Source organism: Oxyura jamaicensis, chromosome 12, assembly GCF_011077185.1.
Source record: "Oxyura jamaicensis isolate SHBP4307 breed ruddy duck chromosome 12, BPBGC_Ojam_1.0, whole genome shotgun sequence".
Lineage (NCBI taxonomy): Eukaryota > Metazoa > Chordata > Aves > Anseriformes > Anatidae > Oxyura > Oxyura jamaicensis.
The window spans coordinates 2,591,798-2,611,827 of record NC_048904.1 but is presented as its reverse complement, the minus strand read 5'-3'; the positions used below and the strand labels follow the sequence as shown (position 1 = coordinate 2,611,827).

At 43.1% G+C, this 20,030-nt stretch overlaps 1 protein-coding gene across 3 annotated transcripts in view; it reads right to left on the bottom strand.

Moving 5' to 3' along the window:
- Positions 1-10,802: 10,802 nt before the first annotated feature.
- Positions 10,803-20,030, bottom strand: part of FAM120A (family with sequence similarity 120A) — a 53,654-nt gene continuing 44,426 nt past the window's right edge. For all 3 annotated transcript variants that reach the window (XM_035337929.1, XM_035337927.1, XM_035337930.1), the window contains 3 exons: positions 19,105-19,246; positions 15,422-15,518; positions 10,803-12,700 (listed from right to left, as the gene is read on the bottom strand). In XM_035337929.1, the coding sequence (XP_035193820.1) occupies positions 12,389-12,700; positions 15,422-15,518; positions 19,105-19,246 (551 nt within the window). In that variant the 3' untranslated portion in view covers positions 10,803-12,388. The remainder of the gene's footprint in view (positions 12,701-15,421; positions 15,519-19,104; positions 19,247-20,030) is intronic.

Here is a 20,030-nt window from a genome sequence, read left to right as displayed (position 1 = left end):
CCCCCCCAAAAAAATCGGATAATGCAATTACGGCTCCTCAAGGGCGAGCGAGCAATGTCAGAAAAATAATAAAGGGCTTCGCAAAGTTTGGCTGCATGGTTCCTCCGGCTCCGCGAGCGCCGACCGACCGGACTGGGGCTTTTTTGTTGTTGTTGTTGTTAAATGATTATTATTCAAAATGTTTGGCGAAATGCATTATATTGCATGCCCCCTGGTGACAGTACAGTACCGAGGCTTTTCATAAACACTCCGAAATGTAGCCCTTTCCTTGTAATGTCCTTACGTCAGCTTGCAACATTGCAATATTTCCTCTGCTGGGGCTGGGGCGGGCGGCGGCGGGGGAGGCGAGGCGAGGAGAGGCGAGGCCAGGCGGCAGCCCCGCTCCGCTCCGCTCCGCGCCGGGTGAGTTCGGGGGGCTCCCGGGGCCCGAGGGGGGTCGCTTTGTGCCTGGGGCTTTTGCCGGTGCGGTGCCCCGGGAGGGACTTTTTGAAGTGGCCCGGGAACGGCGGGGGGTGCCCAGGGATGGGGGCAGGGGGGCGAGCCCCGTCCCCCCCGCCGGTGCCCCCCAGCACCCCCGGTACACCCCCAGCACCCCCCGGTGCCCCCCATCGTGCAGCCAGGCTCGGACGCCCCCAGCTAAGGGCAGCTCTCGCTCCGCGGCCAGGTGCGGAGCATCCGCTCTTCCAAGCGGTTCGTAGCCACCGTGCTGCCCCCCGACTGACAGGACGCCCCCCTGGGTAGTACCTTGGGGGTGGTTGGGGGCCTCTGGGCGCAAGTTGCACGTGTGTTGATTTATATTAAAAAGAAAAAAAAAATCATTCTAAATGGCCTGCTAGTTGTTTGGTAGAATTGCAGTGTGTGTGAAGGTACCTGCCTCTGCATGTGCTGGTCCGACCGCCACTAGCAAGCAGGGCTGCTACAGCAGAGGTGAAAATAAACACCCCGTGCCTGCAAAGCACCAACCCAGGTACGGGCTGCGTGCTGTGGGGTGCCACTTGGGCACACAACTCCTACGTAGCCCCAGAGTACAACTGCCCACAGACACCGGCTTCCTCATGGACAGAGAGCAGTAAACAGCAGGGGTGAAGGCAAAATTTGAACCCAGACTGAGAATGCAGGACCTCAATTTCCCCCAAGACCTAGGCTCCAAACAGCTGTCAGGGTGGTTAAAGTAGTCACACTTTGGGATGTTTTGCTGGGATATACGTCCTGAATGCGTTTGATAGCTACTGGCACACTTCTCATAGATGTGCAAAAACTTCTCATGAAGTAGTCACAAAGTCCCACCTGAACTGCGATTGCCAGTTACTATTTGGTGTCTTGAATTCATCTCATGTGGGGGATGGGGGGATATATCTATTTGTTAATGGAGAAAAAAAAATGGACACCTTTCTGTTTTTTCAGCAGTCTGCAAAAATCATCAGAAATCACCTGTAGTGGACAAGGGGAAATCAAAGGCCAAAATAACTTGAGCTCTATTTTTTTTTTTTTTCCTGCAGGAGATAAGGCCATTGTCAGCACAGGCAGAACCTGTCTAGGCCAATTGAAGAGACACCGTCAAAATTACTTGCCTTGCCCATCGAATTTACATGCCACAGCAATGACTTTCAGTCAGTGTTCATGCAGAGCTACATTGAACTAGTGTCAGAAATTACATTCCTGGGTCTACCATGAATGTTTACGAGTGAAACCAAATTTCTAGCATAGCTCAAGGTGTGGTAACGCAGGGCTAAGTTTATAGGCCTACATTTTACATCGTGACTCAGTTGTTTTGAACGACATTTTGAGGCACACAAAGGGGTCTATTTTCCTCATTATGCTGAGTGGTGTAAGGATCTTGTCCTCTAAAAATCAGACCCCTTTTAACTTTAAATTGATTTATCATGATTTTAATTGCTTGGGATTTCAACCACAAAAGTAGAAGAGCAAGTCTAGGGAGTAACGCAGGATGAAGAGACAAGGCCCAGAAAACCATCACAAGAGTTACGCGGGCTGTTATAGGATCCCCTCTTCACCACCTGAGCATGCCAACCACATCCATCAGAACCTCTCAGCTTTGCAGGAAAGGTTTAGATAGAACTTTTGTTGATTTTGATAACCTTTAGTATTAGGGGACAGTCAAGCAAAAATTGTTTTCTTGCCTCCACACACTAGAAAGACATGCAACTACAACCTGGAGTGCCTTGTTCCTGGTTTATGAGCTACCAAACCCATATGTTCTGTGAAAAAAAATCACATCCTCGTTGCCTTTCTTCGAGTTCCACAAGCATCTCCATGAAAACACTCCTATTTCCAAAGCACCGCCTGAAGTTCTAGCATCAGCACGTCTCCACTGCAGCCACTGGGGAAAGAAACCCTCCAAAAACCGTGGGGATTTTGGTGGCCACAACAAAGGGTGGCTGGGCTGCACAAGGGTGTAGCCAGACACTGCTCTGCAGACGTGGTCTGAGCAGTGTGAGGCTGCTCCGCTGTCCCCTGCTGCTCTCCGCTGCAGCACCGGAGCGGCACCACCAGCAGAAGCATTTGTGCAAAGTTGGTGGGGCTGTCTGACGGCGTGCCGGAGGCTGCTGGAGCTGACACTGCCAAAACTGCAAGGAAACAAGCTAGGGGAGACTCAGATGCTCTGTTCTGGCAACTCAGACGTTGTACAATTCGTTTTGCCAGGGATTAGCAGATAAAGAAACTAATCGGAGAGGTTGTCTCGTTCTGAGTTCTTCTGTAGACCCAGGAGCTGTGCAAGGAGGGTGCTTGGCTGGTCTCACGCAGGGAGGAGTGAGTGGTAGAGCGATGCTGAGATGCCTTAACCTAACATAATAATAAATTTGATCACCGAGTTAACTTGTTCGAAATTCTGAAGCAAGTTTTTAATAAATATTTTTAAAACAATAGGAAAACAACAACAGCAACAACCACCCAGCAGCATAAGCCCAAACAGCTGCCCAGAAAACACCTGCATGGTGCCAGCGGGCTCTGCGGGCAGGATGCTCACAGCAACCTAGCTGTAGGCCAAGCTAACACAGTGCTAGGAGCCCAGGGGCTACCACACACACAGAGATCTGCTGCCATCTTTGAGCTTCTGGAAAGGGATGAGATTTTTCTGGAGTATTTAGGTGATCCTGGAGCACGAGTCTCACCAGCTGTGACATTCTGAGTTACCTGGGCACTTCTGAGGAACCTCCATCTGCTCTTTGATTTCAAACAGTGAAGGCTCACAATACTCAGCTCTCGGGTCCCTGGCCTGGTGAGGCACACAGAAAAGGCTCTGACTTGATCACCAGCACAGAGGGAAGCTCTTTATTACCATTACCAGCTCTTTATTAGAGGGAAGCTCATTATTACCATTTTTTGAGCTTTCCAGTTTTTCCTCATTATCATTTTGTACTTCCTATAGATTTCCTCTACACTGGTACGTACAAGGTCCCTCTCTGTAGCTTTAGACACATTGTCCCTGGAGTTATTTCACTGCTAGTGTTAAGAAGTAAACCACATTAACTTTTTTCCCCTTCGACCATATCTGCTCATTAAATAAATGTTTACAAAGAAAATATCTATGAAACCAACCTTGAAACAACAGGGATCACTGAGCTGCAGCAAGAGAGGAGCTAGCTGGTGACAGCATACATCCCTTCCAGTTTTCCTCATCTGATACCAGATCTCCTTATTGCATTAATTGGTTAGATCTCACAAAACACTATGCTACCTTGGTTTCTAAAAACATACAGTTGAGTTAAGAATCTGAACAGAGAACTTACACACACTGTCTCCTGTGATTGTTCAGCTCTGCCATGGGCAGAAGCGGAGGCCAAGTGAGCTAACAGTGGGAAGCAACCTGCAGGTCTAGCATGGGCACAAGTGGTCACGCAGCACGCACAGAGCCAGGGCTGTCCTGCAGGGAACTTTACAGTAAATACACAGAGGCAGCAGTTCAAATGCTGTAATGAAACACCCAAGTAAACCCAAATTCCAAACCAGGGGGAATAATGAGATATGCCGTTTGAAGCAAGGCAGTCAAGAATGTAAACAGCATTTGTAATTTTAAATCATTGAAATTGTAATAGGAGACTAGGTTAAAAGGGCCTTTCATGTAGCAAATTAGCTTAAAGATCTAGTTAAAGAATTTATTTCGTATTCATAACAGTTAACGCAAATTGCATTTATCAGTCCATACATGTACCTTTCGACTCAAACACTTTTCTTTTGCCTCCTATTTCAGCACACAATCTCATGTTACACCGAACCTTGACACAAGGAAGCAACTTCATTGGGCATCAGCATTGTACTGACAATAAACTTGTGTCTTCAGCATGGCTCACCAGAATCCGCAGGGTTCATAAAACCTGAACTTTGACCACCCTATCAGCTGTCAATAAAAACTTACCAGCTTTTTTGTACAAGATTTTAAGATTTCAAATGCCCCCCCCCCCCCTTTTTTTTTTTTTTGAGTAAAAGATTCTAATAATTCAGAAAATCACCAGTAGTCCTCCACCACCACCCTTCCTGGTATTCCCGTGCCACTGCTACAGCCAGGGGAGAGCCCCAGAGAGGGCAGTGGGATCGAAGAGCAACCATCTACCTTGCAGCATCACCCTGACCATGTCCTGCAGCCTTTCAGGTGTGCTGCCAGATGTGCTTGTTGAAGTAAGTATATACATTTATTAGCCAAAGCCTCCTGCAATTTAATGAACAGAAATATTTTTGAAGTGTTTATTGTCTGTGTTTTACAGCAGGGCATAACGTAGTGGAATGACTGTCACATTTTACTAAGCTCAGTGACAGAAGCAAACATTTAATTCAGCAATAGAAATATTTCCATTAAACATAGTCCTCATGTTTAGAGCTCACGTGGCAGGAAGCATCACACCAGCTATGCCTTTTCTCTCACCACACACATTACATGTGCAATACTTCATCAAACTTAACTTTCAGGAGAATAGCTTAAATACAAAAAAATAAATATCAAAGAAGCACACCTTGGCAAGAGCAAGCAGAGGACAGTCAGTGAGGGCTCCCGCCTCAACCTACCACCTCTCCATCACTGGATGGGGACTTTGCCAATTCCTACAGGCCACATCCTCCAACATGCAAAACACCCAGTCATGTACTGTTATATCGACCTGCTTTAACTCGTCAGAAACACTTGTGTAAGTGAGACAGGCGGCTGGCGAAGGGGTTGGGCTGGGAGGCCCCGGCAGAGGGGCTTCGCTGCCTACCATCTCGCTCCAGCCTTCACTCTGTAACCCCTCACACGCGGCCTGAGAAACACCCTGGCTCCCCACACACCGGACAGCAAACCCAACCAGCTGGATGAGCGGGAGGCTGTGCTGGCATGAGCCAGAGGAGAAGCCAAACCCCTTGTACACCTCACAGCCGAGGGGCCTGCAGCTTGCAGAGCCTCACTGTGAGGCCACACGTCCACTGCACTTCAAGCCAGCTGCTCCTGGGCCACAGTCTGTGAACTGGGCAACGCATTTCCCAGCACGTTTGTTGGCCTGTGTTCACAATTTGCCCGGTGTCCAAGTTCCACACACCCTGGAAGGCCGCTAGTGCTCAGGAAGTGTTGTGGCAGGGACTGCGGGAGGCAGGCACGGCCCAGCGTGGCTGTGCTCGGCAGCCCTCTGCAGGCACTGCAGGCGAGCGAAGCAGCGGGAGCTCAGGCACTCGTTTGCGCTCACAAACAAAAGCCTAAGGCTTGGTACTCCTGCACATCCCTCCCCTCTTTCATGCGCCCTGCAGTCATTGCCTCTTTCCTAAGTCCTGGTTAAATTGGGCTTCTGCTCTCTGAGGAAACAGCCAATTTAGACAGGCAGTATGGAGCAGCTGTATCTGCCAGTCTGGATTTACGATACCTCCCCTGGCAAATCGTCATGATCTCAGCTACAAGTGTGATTTAGCTGGCAAACCACAAGCAGGGCAGCAGCATTCCCACAGGCAGCAGGAGCTGCTGAAGAGGAGTCAGAGTTGCCACCTACAGCACAAGCCAGGAGGCTTCCCTCACGACTCATCTGCTGGATGAAAGCAGCAGCAATCTGTCCCGCTCCCTCCCTGAAAAGGCCTTGCTTCACCCAGTGCTGGGTACATCACAGCACCCAAACCATCTACGAGCCCCCAGGAAAAGCAGCCCAAACACATCGGTGCAGACACAAGGTTAAAGTCAGAGCAGAGTTCCACAGCCACTGATGCAAGTAAGAATGAGAAGACAAAACGAAAGGGAAAAAATATTCATTTACTTTTTTAAAAAAATCCTTTGTTGCTCTCATGGTTGGTTCTTGGAGCAATGGGCTGCGTGGACAGACTGCTTGTCACTGTCACCGTAGGACTGCAGGAGTCACCAGCGAGTGCTGAGGTCTGAGGCACACCAAGCAGAAAAAACATCAGAAGAGGTTCACTTGCAATCTCTAGAAATCAGTACTTGGTTGCCAACTCTTCTGCTCTTTGTGGGAAAAGCCAGATTCTGGAGGGATAATGCCCCGCCTCATCCCCAGGTCACCCTCAGGGCCAGCAGAAGCTCCTCAGGGCCAGCAGCAACCTCGTTCGCCCAGCTGCAGCTCTGCCCAGCACACGAAGGCTGCAGGGCCAGGCTGCGGCTTCCAGAAGCGCTTTGTGAAAGTGATTTTGGCCAGGGTTACTCGAGTAACGTGGCCACTGAGGAGCCTCATGCAAAATGTTTTTATAAACATTTAAACCATTTGTAAACAAGATTTCATAACTTGGCAGTCGGACTGGTATTTTGTTATTTTCACCCAAAGCATGCTGCTGTGCTGAGTGCTGCCTTCTGCCTCCATCCATTACAATATGGGTTCAAGGGGGAACTTGCGATGAAAACTTGAAGCTCCTCCTGCATTTCATTTTGGAATTTCTTACTTGTGCTTACAAGGGTCACTTGAGGCTGTTTCGTCCAGAAAGGTGGATGTATCCTGGTCAGGAGGCACACCACAGGGCACTACACTTTGTCAGAAGTGCTGTAACTGCACTGCTACAAAACAAGCTGAGAGGCAACAGGAATCTGCAGCACTCCTGATCCTCCGTAGCACCTACCCCAATTTTTACTTTATATTTTCAGGGTCCCCTCCTGTTTTTTTCTTTGTATTGTCAAACTCATCTCCTCACATTTTTTTGCTTATATTGTCAAATTCATCTGCTTAACTACATGAGAACAGAGGTGACTACAGCCAGATAACCAGGCCCACCCTTCACCACATAGCACACCTAGGCCTAAACACCAAACCAACAACTCATTACAACCCCACAAAACATTCAGAACTGTACCTTCTCCTGCCAGGACAACCAAATCCCTCCTGGCACTAACATTCCTCACCTGCATATTAAATACAGACACAATACAGACACAGATCAGCTCCTACCTGCTGCTTGGCCACAAGAAGCACCATGCTCACACCCTGCCAACCCCAGCACACAGCCTGGTCCCTGAAGGAAGGAGGCCATCCATGTCTGGTGATTGCAGACCAGGCTCACCTGGGGGCACCCAGCCCATGCTTCTCCTCTCACAGGCCTGCCACGGTGATAATGAGGTCTGCTTAATTGCTTGTTACATTGCCCTTCCTTTTGCCTCGTCTCTAGGCTGCAGGTGGGCTGAAAGGGACATCCTATGGCACATGGCAAGGCTGTGCTACAAAAACTCTCACTTCCCTCCTGCTCGACTTCCCTTTGGGCTGCTGCACCTTCTGCACTTAGCTATGTACCTCTGCATTGATCTGATCCAGCTTTAGCCCCACACCTCAGCTCCTGTAAGGAGGCAAAAATGGGTCACAACAAGGCCTCCAGGGCCTGTGGAGAGCCTGGGGGGGGGAGCAAAGCAAAGCTTGCTGCAAATGCAGGAGGGCAGGGGCTGTCTATTATTCTACTTGTAGTAGTCACAACTACAGGTGCAAAATACCACCAAAATGGCTGTGAGGGTTGAGCATGGCCCTTCTCAACACCGCACCGGCCAGCTCACCCACCAGCCGGCTGTTCCCACCAGAAGGCCCTGAGTCTGCCTGGTGGCCGCTGCCCAAGGCCTGCTCGCAGCACCTCAGCCATGACACAGCCATCTCCTGCCACAGTACGGCCACAAGCAGAGGAAATGAGATGGTTCTGGCTCTTCCCCAGCACACTGCTCACCCACCCACTTCAGCTCACATCTCTGACTGCCCTTCTGTAACCCAGCTCTGGGCTCTCCCTGCACCCGTGGGACTAGCGCCCCTCCCTGTGCTTGGGCAATGGGAGCTGTGAGATGGGCTCCATATCTGGAGCCAGGGCACAGAGCTGGCCTCAGAACCACATCTGGTTGGCACAGCACAGTCCCCAGCACCCTACTGCAAGACCCTGGTGGCGGGTAGTGATGTCCTGGCTGCATGTAAGCTGGGAGGTCTGGTAGCCATCATCTTTGTTCCTATCAGTTTTCACTTGAGAAATGAAAAGGCTCAGTTCTCGTACACCACGTTGGCCTATATAAATAGTAATGAACTCTCCAGTGTTGGGCACCTGTTCCAGATGCTGCATCCACAGGGTGCAAAGACTTGCTGTGTGGCAAGGAGCTGACTTCTGCCTTCGCAGTCAGTGCCCAAGACATTTTTCTGTGTCATTAACAGTAAACCTTATGGCAGCGCATAAGCCTGCGTTTGGTGTGGCCACCCTTTGCCGCTGCCCAGCAGGTGTGCTGCAGCCCCAGTGCTGCTTGGTCCCCGTACGACTGGCAGCAGAGAGGACTGCAGAGAGAAGAGGGGACCACCAGCAAAACACAGGGCAGCTGCCTCAACGTCTCCGTGCTCAGGGCAGAGGTGCTGTGAGCCCCAAGTCCAGTGTTGTTTCAGGAGATACAGGCAACCTATCTACACATGGAAATAGATTATTAAAAAATGTTCACTAATTCAATTAACACATCAAAAAAGTTCATGTTACAGTGAATATCAACATAATGTATGTGCAGATGTATAAACCTATGTATGAAAGCCATTTGTCAGGAAGCATGAGATGTCAGTCTTTGGAAAAGGATTAAATTACTTTTAAATGCACTGTAATTCCTGCAGGAAGCTACTCGAGACTACTGCATTAGTAGCAGAGGGATTACAACCCGCTTCCTGTGCCCACAGCCTCTGGTCCAAGGGTGAGGACAGGCACCCACGCGTGTACCTCCACTGAGTGGATTCACCACATTGTTCAGCTCCCCCCAACCTGCGAGTGTGCAGCCCATGCTCAGCCCCAGAGCTGCCACTGCTAAATCACCCCAATTCTCAGTTGCCAAACTGTACGTCCACACTGCAGAGCAAGAAAAAAAAAAAAAAAAAAAAAGAAAAAAAAAGAAGTGCTGGTTCTGGATTAGATTTGCATGTTCCTGCTCAGACTGTACCTGCAGACTCCCCCAGAGACTTCCACAAGCATCTACCAGCTGCTGAGAGCTTATCCTTCTCTTGCCTCAGCATCTGCCTCTGCCAGCCCCATGTGGTGTCTGCCCGAGAAGACAGGTTCTGGCCTCCCAGGGGCAGTGCCAGGCATTGAAATGGGCCATGAAGGAAGGAAGTGCCCTGGGTAACAGGCACAAACGTAATGCAAGCCAAACTCTTTCACCATAATTTCTGGAAAAAGTCAATGCATCGCTTTGTATTTGGGGCAATGATCTAGTTCATTTGCTGTACTTTCACATCCTAACTTCAGTCATGCTTGTGTGGATAGCTAGTTGCACTCCAGCTACACATGACAAATTCTGCAGGTTTAGTTACGCTGCAGAAAGGAGTAAAGTTGAAGTCACTGTACTTCCAGCACATGGCACAAAGGTGGCATCTCCTATGTAGGCAACATCAGACAAGATTTAGTTTTGTTGACATCGATTATTGCATGGCAGTGGCTGGTTTATGCTATAGCAGTGGAAGACATCCTCTCTGCTGTTGCAAGAGGGGGCAACTGGTGCCTCGTAACTTCACCAGAGCAGGAGTTGGAACATGCACTCCACGGTGGGAGAATAATACTGCATGGGTGCTGGGCAGGAAGGGACACAGTCCCAAGAGTTCAGCAACAGAATCCCCAGCACAGCTGCTGCTACACCAGGAAAACTGCTCCTCTCCAGCTCACTTCACTTCTGAAGGGAGCGAGGAAGAATGATTGCTGCAATTTGCACAAAACACAGCTGCACTGCTATAAACTGCATCTATAGTAAGAGCACAGAGCTGTTAATACTGCTCATGTAGACACAACATGAGATCAAAAACGCTCAGGGCAAGACTGTTTTTAACAATGTGTGTCAGGCACTAGAGTAAACAGATGAACATTTAGATAGAGACAGCAGACAATAAGGGCGTGCCTAGACAGAAAAGCTATTCTGCTATCAACCTAGGTATAAATGTGTAACTACTCGTGTTATGTCAGTACGATCCATTATGTAGAGAAAATGCTCGCATAACAGAATAATTTGCTCTCAGCTACAAGGAGCTGGGATACAAGCAGTGCTGATCATGTCGTATGTCAAACGTAATACTGATGCACCACTGCAAGCACCTGGGGCTGGCCTTTTTCTTTTTAAGCAAATTTTGTTATTTCTGTCAAATATTTGCATCTAATTAGCTATCTTGCATTTAAGAGTGGGCATCTGAAACAGCTGTATAAAATAAAAAGGACACAGCATTACTCTGATTAAGTGTGCTATTTCCCAGCGAGGGCGCATATGAAAGTTTTGCTTTGTTTTCCTTCTCTGTCTTGCAGGAGGACACAGTGTATGCAGTCTGCTAACTCAATCACTTTACTTGGCCATAGGAAAGCTTTTATTTACAACATGTAATTAAAAAAATATTTGACAAAAAAGGCATACAGTATTTTATACTAAAAGAATAAAGATTTTTATTAAGCACTGTAAGTTGCATTCAATAGCCTTCAAATACACCACACCACAATCCATCTACAACCAATCAAACCCAACAGTAGTTCATTCTTGCACAATCCATGAGTTGGGGCAGAACTCCCTTCAACTTACATTAAGATACCTACTTAGCTCTTGCGGGCAGGGAATGGGGAATTACACCTCATTTCTGATCACTAATGTGTGATGAAGAGCATCAGGAGAATTATATGAAAACGAATATAAAGAAATGATTCTGATTTTGAAGTACAATAAGTTTGGAAACACTAACAAAAACATCAAAATGATACAGGTATATTTGCTTATACTAAATTCTTGATGGGAAAGTTCTCAAGAACAAGCCATTTGTTTCCTGCTACAGAAGGGGGGTACTTTTTTTTTTTTTTGAAGATCAAAGCTTTTTTTTTGTTTTTCACAGAATTTCATATTTGCTAATATGAAGGCATAAAACAGCAACAGAGAACAATAATGCATACAGCAATGAGTACACCAGGGTAACGTTGATATTCAAAACGGCTAGATAATTTTTTTTTTAAGTTTTAGAATAAATGCAACAGAGGTCAATAATCACAAAATTTTAAGGTTAGAGCAAGATCAGTCAATGACTAAACATAGTTAACATCTTTTATAGGACTATTACTGATTATTAGCTTTTTGTTTTGCAAATGGGCACAGTACTTGTAAGAATGGAAGAAAGAGGACAATAACATGCATAATATTAACTACACACTTTAAAAATTATGAACCATGCAGAAGTTTAGCTCAAATAGTAGTACTAATGGTCTACGTCTGATTCAAAACCACATAGTTCATTGATCACGGATGCATGGTATTAGTCACAAAAAGTTTCAGAACACATTGTGTTTATTTTGAAAGGTCATTTGCATCTTCTATGATTTCAAGTTTATCTCCATTTAACTTGCTTGTAAAGTATGTATGATGTATATTTAAAATCAGCAGAACTGCAATATTACTCTATAATTTTTAGTTTCGATAGTTTGCACATTTTAACACAAAAGAACCACATCAACGGTGATGAAATTTAAGAAAGAAAAAACTGTGGTTGTGCCTTTTTCCCCCCATAATCATGAAATCAAAGCCTTAAAGAAAGCTTTATTGTGACACAGTAATGCAAAATCAAATATAATGGCATACATATGGTGCCAAGTACTAAAAATTATATTTTAAGCTATATATACTTAAAGACTGCCAAAATTTGTTTTCTTTATATTTCAAAAAACAAAACTACAAGCTTTTGTCATAACCAGTTTAAACTTTATGTATACTTCATTTTAAGTGCGGGAGTCAAATGCTCTTCATTCTCTTTCTTTTTTGTTTTATTGTAGCATTTTGACTACAACTGGTTAAAACTAAAAATGTGTTGTTTAAATCTCTGACATCAAAGAGGGATCCGAATTTCCAAAGTCCTCATTTTTCTCTTACGGAAAGGAAAAAATGTACGTAACTGTAGGCTCTCTTTCTTTCCAGATATTCCTAATCCTGACCCTTCCCAACATCCTTCACCCTCTATAAAAAATAAGTTTACTCTTCTTTTTTTAAGACAGTGGCCTCAAGAGTATCATCTTTATGGCAAACACTGTCTGCATTTAGTGCATTTAAGTGAGGATTTGTATTGCACATTTTAGAGTCATTACTCAAGGCACTTTCAGACTGATTGGAAGCCCTGATGTCTCCTGTATTCCCATTCATCTGGGAAGCTGGTTTTTCCTCATTCACAACTCCATTTTCAGCCAGGGATCCATCTGAAGACACAATTGAGGATTTAGATTCCTCTGATTTTGACTTAAGTTCTTTGGCTACTTCTTCTGCTGAAGCAGCATAAGGAGGTTTGCCCTATTTTTTAAGAAAAGAAGAAAATTACTAAAGAACCACTGCTATATATTTACAACCTGTTACAATGACACTATTAAGAGGCAGCATGCAATGTGCAGAAGTATCACAAGTAAACACTGAGTATTCTGTACTGCTGAAAAACGAAGTGGCATACAAAATTAACATCAGAGCACAGACGTGAAAGAAGTTTCAGATCTGAGTGCCTTCTAGCCGTGCCTTTTGATGTTCCTGTGGTAAAACACACTTTCTACTTTGAAGCCTCAGTTATTTCATAACGTAGAAGTTACACAAAAGTACAGAAATACCACAACTGAGAAACAATATACAGCTTAACTCTGCTTCTTGGTTCATATCCTTTATAATTTAATGATATGATTACACGGTATTCAAATACAAACCAAAACTCATTTTTGCAGAACTTTTTAAAAGTGCAAAAGTACCATGCAATATTATCTGTACTAGTCTATATACTTCTGAGATTAGGCACGTGATTTCATATGAAAAGCACATAGCAGAATCTCACACAGCTGAGTATAGCAATAAAAACCATACTTAGGCAGCATTAGAATGTATGTTTAGTTCTTAAGCATCTGTAACAATGAAACTTAGCATTCCAGAAACATAACAGGCTTTAAACAACAAAACAAAGTAGGTTGGGTTGCTAAGAAGCCATGTACTGTACTTATCTGTCACACTCTTAACAAAGTCAAAGACTAAGAAATGACTAAGATACGGGTATCTTACACAACTTGAACAATAGCACACAGTTTCATAGTGTAATAGTTCTGACATACTAAAGCCAGCATGGTTAGTACTCTCATGAAGGACTGAAAGATTTTGCAGGTGAAAAACTTAAGAACTGTTGTTCTCTCTCAGTATCATAAGCCTTGTTTTCTAGGGAAATCAGAAAATATTCTGGAGTAAGATTGCATAGAAATGTAAGTGGCATATGAGAACAGTGAGTATTTATCCTATGTGTCAATGTACTTTTTTCAGGCTTTAGTAAGCATTCAATTTTAAATACATGCTTTTTTGTTTTTTTCCAGATCAAGAGTGGAAGATCTTATCTTGTGAAGAAATAAGCATGTCTTATGTTCAATAAATACAAACTGCTTATTTCCGTCAGATTCTCCAACCTTTATCCATGGCACCTCATAATCTGTATCAATAAAGTCACTGGATTCTCCAGGGAGGATTTTACTTGTTGCAAATGTGCACGTCTGAATCTGGCCCTACAGCAGCATTCTTTCCTAACTGCCCAGGTTTGTAGGACAGGGAAGCACACTGTTGCCAGTTAATCTCAACTGGGTATCAAAATCTACTTGTGATATATTAAGCTTCCCAAATTCTCCCTGCCACACGCATTTTAATGCGCCTTTTTATTTTTTTTTCTTCTTATAAGAGGAACTTATAGTACAGTAGAGTGACTGCTGATAGTAAAATTTGATTTCCTCTCCGTATCACAGGCACAGCTTTAGACCAAACTACTGGCCATTACAAGTATTTACCATCCAAATTACATATTATTAATAAAAATGTGACTGCACAGACTTGCTGACAGTCTGGTAAGACTGTCTGCCATCTTACCTGCAGGTCCTTTCTGAACTACATTTACATATGTAACCCTGCAGGAAGCCCAGCATATTTGGGAACTCCTTCTCCAGGCTTGCTTTATTTCATGGGATTAAGTACTTGGAAATGAGATACTATATAATTAACAGTGGTTTCTCTTCTATTTAAAGTACAAGAGATAAAGCTTTAAATACATAAGTACATCTACAGACAACACAATCTGTGTAAATAGAAATTTAACAAGAGAAGTATTTCCATTTTTACATTGAAAACAGCAAGTTTAAGTTAATAGTTGCTTCATTACCCACTGGAGAACATCCCTTCTCTTACTGTCTGATACCTGCAAACATTTCGCTACTCTTACATTCTGATGTCTACATGACAAATCAAAGAACCGTATGATATATTTATTGTGAAAGTTTTCCGCCTATTTACTACCCACTCATCTGTTACCCTTGGGATTTTCAACATTGAAAACTGCATAGCAGTAAGAACAATGAAAAAAGGAAGGAAAAAACACAACTCTGAAGCAATTTGCATTTAATATGAAACATGTTTGCTTCAGCTATATTTAAAGGATCCATGGAAAAGACAAAGACTATGATCCACAGACTCTTTGTATATTGTCATCAAAAACGAAACTGTGTGCTCAGGGGGCAAAGACTGGTCTGTTGTTTCCTAGAAGTTTAAAAAGTAAGTTCTTTGATTTGGAGCCATGCAGCAGCAAAAAATCTTCTATTGCTACTATTTTTTCTTCATGAGATCAGACTGTGGCTCCAGGAAAAAAAAAAAAAAAAAAACTGGGAAAGACTGAGGGTGGGAACAGAAACTGCTAATTTGTTTCAGCTTTGTATTTCTCCCATTTTTTTAAATTCTCTTCTACTCCCACAACTGGTTAGAACTGTGTAGGCACCACCTTTCTATCAAAACACATTTTCTGCTTCTGTCTTTATAACCAAAGTTTACTTGTGATTGTGATGCAAAACTAGCCTGTCGCCTGTATGTGCAGCTTACAATTCCAACATGTAGGCAAGATCACTATAAGAAACACTTTCATATTTTCAAGTTGTGCTTGTCCGTATTAGCTGGCCTGGAAGTCCATACCGTAATAGCCTATGAACTAGAGGGTCAGGCACACGGCTTTATTACCTGAATTGCTCCCTGGCTTTTATAGCCTCTCCCATAGTACCTTCCGCCTCTTCCAAAAGTTCTTATCACTGGAGTGGAAATAACTCCTCTAGGACGCCTGTAAGTTTTGAGGAAAAAGAAGAAAAAATGCACATCAACTTAATCTCAAAGTACATTAAATTTCATCTTGCTTGCAGAATGTTTTTGTCTAGCTTTACCGTCTAGTGACTACCATTTACATTTCATACATGACTGCCTAATTAAGAATTAGTATTCTACTTACAAGTGTATGAAATCTAAAAAACTTCATTTTGCTAGCAGTAAAATCACTATTTTGATATTTCACTTTATGCCAAACAATAACTAAGTACCTTCAAACTTTGCAAAAATATTTTCAAAATGTCAGGTTATCTTTACAGTCCTTTAAAAACAGAGCTCAAAATACTTTCACCCTAAAAAATGTGCAAACAACTCAAACCACTTAAAAGGCCATCTTTCCCATTTAATAACACCCCCCACACATAAATATGCTAGACATAGATAATTTTGAATTCTCCCATCAAAACTGAAGCAATTTTTTATTTTGCCTTTCTTCCTTTTATCTGATTTCTTCTATGAACCTGAGGGAAAAAATGGAGGCTTCAGCCTGATCTGCCATGTAGTGATATATCAAGTTTGGATGCTTTTAAATGGGAATCTCCCAACCAGGATATATCAGGTGGTGGCTTTTTGATTTGATTCAGTAAAGATTAGATCAAAACAAACTTTCACTCAGCTATAACTTTTAATGCAAACAATTGCAGAAATTGAACTTCCTTCGTTGTTGTGTCAAGAACTGTTTCTTGCCTAAAACTTCTTTTTGTTACCTCTACTGGAGACAGGTGATTGCTCTACTTTTCCTCCAAATCCCCTGCCCAACACCAGGAGGTCACAACATGAACACGGACTCCTCTGATGCTAGCACAGGGCAGCCAGATGCTGGGGGATACTTCTGTGTGCCCAACGTTTCCACATGCTTAACATCCATACACCTACTGTTTCGTTATGCAACAATTCCCAGTAAGGTCTCTACGAGCTGTACAAATAACAGCTTTAAAGACGTTGCTCAGTGCTCCTATGTCCTGCTGCTGCTATGCTGTAGCAACCCAGTTAGGCTGAACTGACAGCAGAGAAACACCGATCTGTGCCATGCCAGTCTTTCCTCACACATTGCAAATTCCACATTCAGTACAAGGAATTAAAATTTTGGATTTTCAAAGTCAAAGCAGCGGATAAGGAGGAAACAACTGTGTTTTATGTTTAATGACTCATACTGCATTCCTTCCGGAGATTTTAAGATGACTTACCTGGTTGTTTGTTTTTTTTTTTAAGTGGTGAAAGTATACCCTTCAGGAAACTGAATAATAGATTTTTCCAACTCAGATTAGTATCACACTAGATACACTAATGGATCAAAGCTAGTAAAAAGCTGGTATAATTTTCTCTAAGAACAACATTCAAGTTCAGTGTTGCACAGACATAAGACAATGCCATAAACAAGCTTGACGTGATCCCCGCTGCTAAAACAGATAAAAAATGGAAAATAATTGTGTATAGCTAGATGATAAATTGCAGTCAATGAAATGTGCACTTTCCTAGTCAAGTGTTCATTAGTAAGAAATGGCATCTACAGACAAGGACCCCAATCTTTATAATACTTGGTATACTACTTGGCTTTAGATTGAATAGCATTAGTGTTTTCCTACTGTTTAATTTTCATACAAACTAAAACAACAAACAGCTAACCTGCCTGTGGTAGCTTTTCCTCTTCGACTAATTCTAGTAATTCTAAATGTAAAGAATTTACTATCAGTTATGATTTAATATGGGCAGGAAGATCTAGCTCTGGCAGCTTGTCTTTCTGAGGTGACAACTTGCATCCAAACCTAACTGGCCAAAGGGAGTGCCTCTGACAGAAGGAAAACATCAGGTATTTTAAGTCCTAATTCAAAAGCTGCTATTGGAGAACAGAATTTCTCTGCCATAAAGCTACTTTAGGGAGCATAAAGGGGCAATAACATCCTTTTAGTATTGTGACTGCTACCCAGCTAAGGAGGGAAGTTAACTTGGGACTTTCCAGTGTTAGCAGTTTCTGGCTGCTGCTGTTTTCCATAAATTCATGTATTTAGCTCTTCAGAAAATGGAGGAACTGTTATTTTATGAAGTCAATGGTATGCATAAATGTAAGACAGATCAGAGCCTGAAGGTGTCTTCAGATAACCACTCAGGGTGCCTCAGTCTGACAGCAATCTTGATTATGGCGATATAAGTTACCTGGACATTTTTCACAAGCAGTAGCACAGTCAGGGTACTTAACTGAAGGAAAAAGTTCTGCAGTAGCCCATCCATGGACTGGAGAATTTGTAACCACACATTAGCCTCATTGAAATGTTATTTTGTCCACTAAAACTGACGAGTAGGATTAAAATATGCAAAAGAGCCTTGTGCCTCAGCACATCCTTGAGCTGGTCTGCTGCTCTAGTAGAACACAGGTGTCCTATAGGTCCTGCTAACCTGCACAGCCAGTTACCTGAGGAGAGCTGTCTGAAGTGTCTAAAACAGCACTAGGCTTATGTTCTGGCAACTGAATCCCTACCCTCGGGAATAAAGCATTCCTAACTAAATTTCGCACCCCTTAAGGTGTCAGCTCTGTTCTCACAGCAATGCTGTCTGCTGCTGCTGAATGTTTCATCTTTGTTCTGTTCTTACCCCTCCGCTCTCACCTCTCCCCTTGTCCCGAGGCTTCAGGTCCAACCATCTCCTCACTCAGTCCAACAAGACAGGCGTTCACACAGCTCATACTGATTTTAGCACCATGCTTTATATATAACTCTTTTAGTGTAGAAATTTTATTATTCTATGCAGTTTGAGACATTCTTTCAGACACTTCCTGGCTCAAGACAGCATAAATATAAGTAATTTACTCCATTCCTTTAATATAGCTGACGAGACACGTAATACATTCATCACATAACTTTGGGACAGGTTACTGTAACAGATGTAATCTTAATCAAAGATGACAGACAGCTCTGTGATGTGAATAATAAACCCATGGAAAAAACAATCTTAAAACAGAAGAACACTAGATATTCCTGCAGAAGTTATTTTCCAGAAATGTTGTGCACATGTAATTTCAGCTGTAGTGAAGCGGAGTGAAAGAGCTGAAGAAATTAGCATTCTTTTAAGCACATCTCCCATCTTGACAGTAGCAGTGAACTATTAAACCTAGAAACATCCGTGTTTTTGGCTTCACAGAAAAACTACATAATGAAGTTATTAAAAAATTATCACACTTGGTTATAAATGCTCTACCATGACAAAAAAAAATTGAATGCTGTGACAGTTTCGATCAGGTATAATGTATTTATTGATTTCACGTAAGAGAAAGCCCCTGAGTCATCTTCTTGTGCAGAACGATCCAGCTCATCTCTCAGATTCAGAGTATGAATGTTTTTTGCACATAAAAATGCTTATACTCATCTGAATAAACAATTAAAAACATTTTAACATGAATGTAATCACTTTTCTTGAATATTCAGTGGGTATAATTTGTGTAAAATGTGTTGCATGCAACTTCTAACGCCTCCAAATTTCCCCGGTTTTCCTTTTTTTTTCCCCCTGATCATTAAATGACATGAAAGTACATTCCACAGGACTGCACTTACCCTCTCGCTGGTCCTCCCACAGAAACGACCTGCAGAGGAAATGGCCCTCTACCCCCTCGTCCACGTCTGCTTCCAGCCCAATGGCCGACTACAGTGCCGGCAATTTCAAGTTTCCCTCCCTGAGAAGGAATAGGTTGGACTCCTGCACATAAAGCAAAACCAAAACTTGATCTTTACATTTGCAACATTGAAGTTACTAATGAATGGAAAGCTTGTTGGTTCAGATTACATGTACGGTTTCCTCTTTGGATATTGGTAATCTATTTTTCATTCTGTGTCTTTCAGAATAACTGTAACTTTAAAGAGTCCTCCCCTCCATCTTTTTTAAAAGCATGTATGAATTTTGCAAAGAAAAATGATCTCGAATACTTCAGTTTCGGTAACTAAAAACACAATTTAGATAAGCATTGAGAAACTGAAGTGAAATTTTACAAGCTATCTGAAGATTTTTTCCTGCAATCCTAATGAAGTGGTTTTTGAAGGCTTAAAAGCACTTTTTAGTGAACATCGAGTATCAGCGTAAGACACAAAGATGACCCGTAAAGAACTTATTAGGCAGAATTATCTATGCTAATGCTAAGTCTTAATAAAAATCTAGCATTTAAACTGATCTTAGTGTAAAAGGTAGGTTTATTCTTCCACCTCCAGAGAAAGCAGCTGAAATTGCTACCGTCCAAAATTTGAATATAACTTTAATTCACGTTGCTCATCTTTATATCTGTGTTTTGCACTTAAAAATCAACACTAGGGCGAAACATAGTTCAAGAAGGTTAAGTGCAGCTGGGTCAGATGTTACTGGTAAGACCATCAGCACTGAAAGGGTTACAAAATACAGCATTTACACAGCCACGATTAGTCAAACGTTAATCAGTAATTTAGTTCCTAGTGTATTAAGTTCAAAAAGGTTTGTACTTCCCTGTACAAGT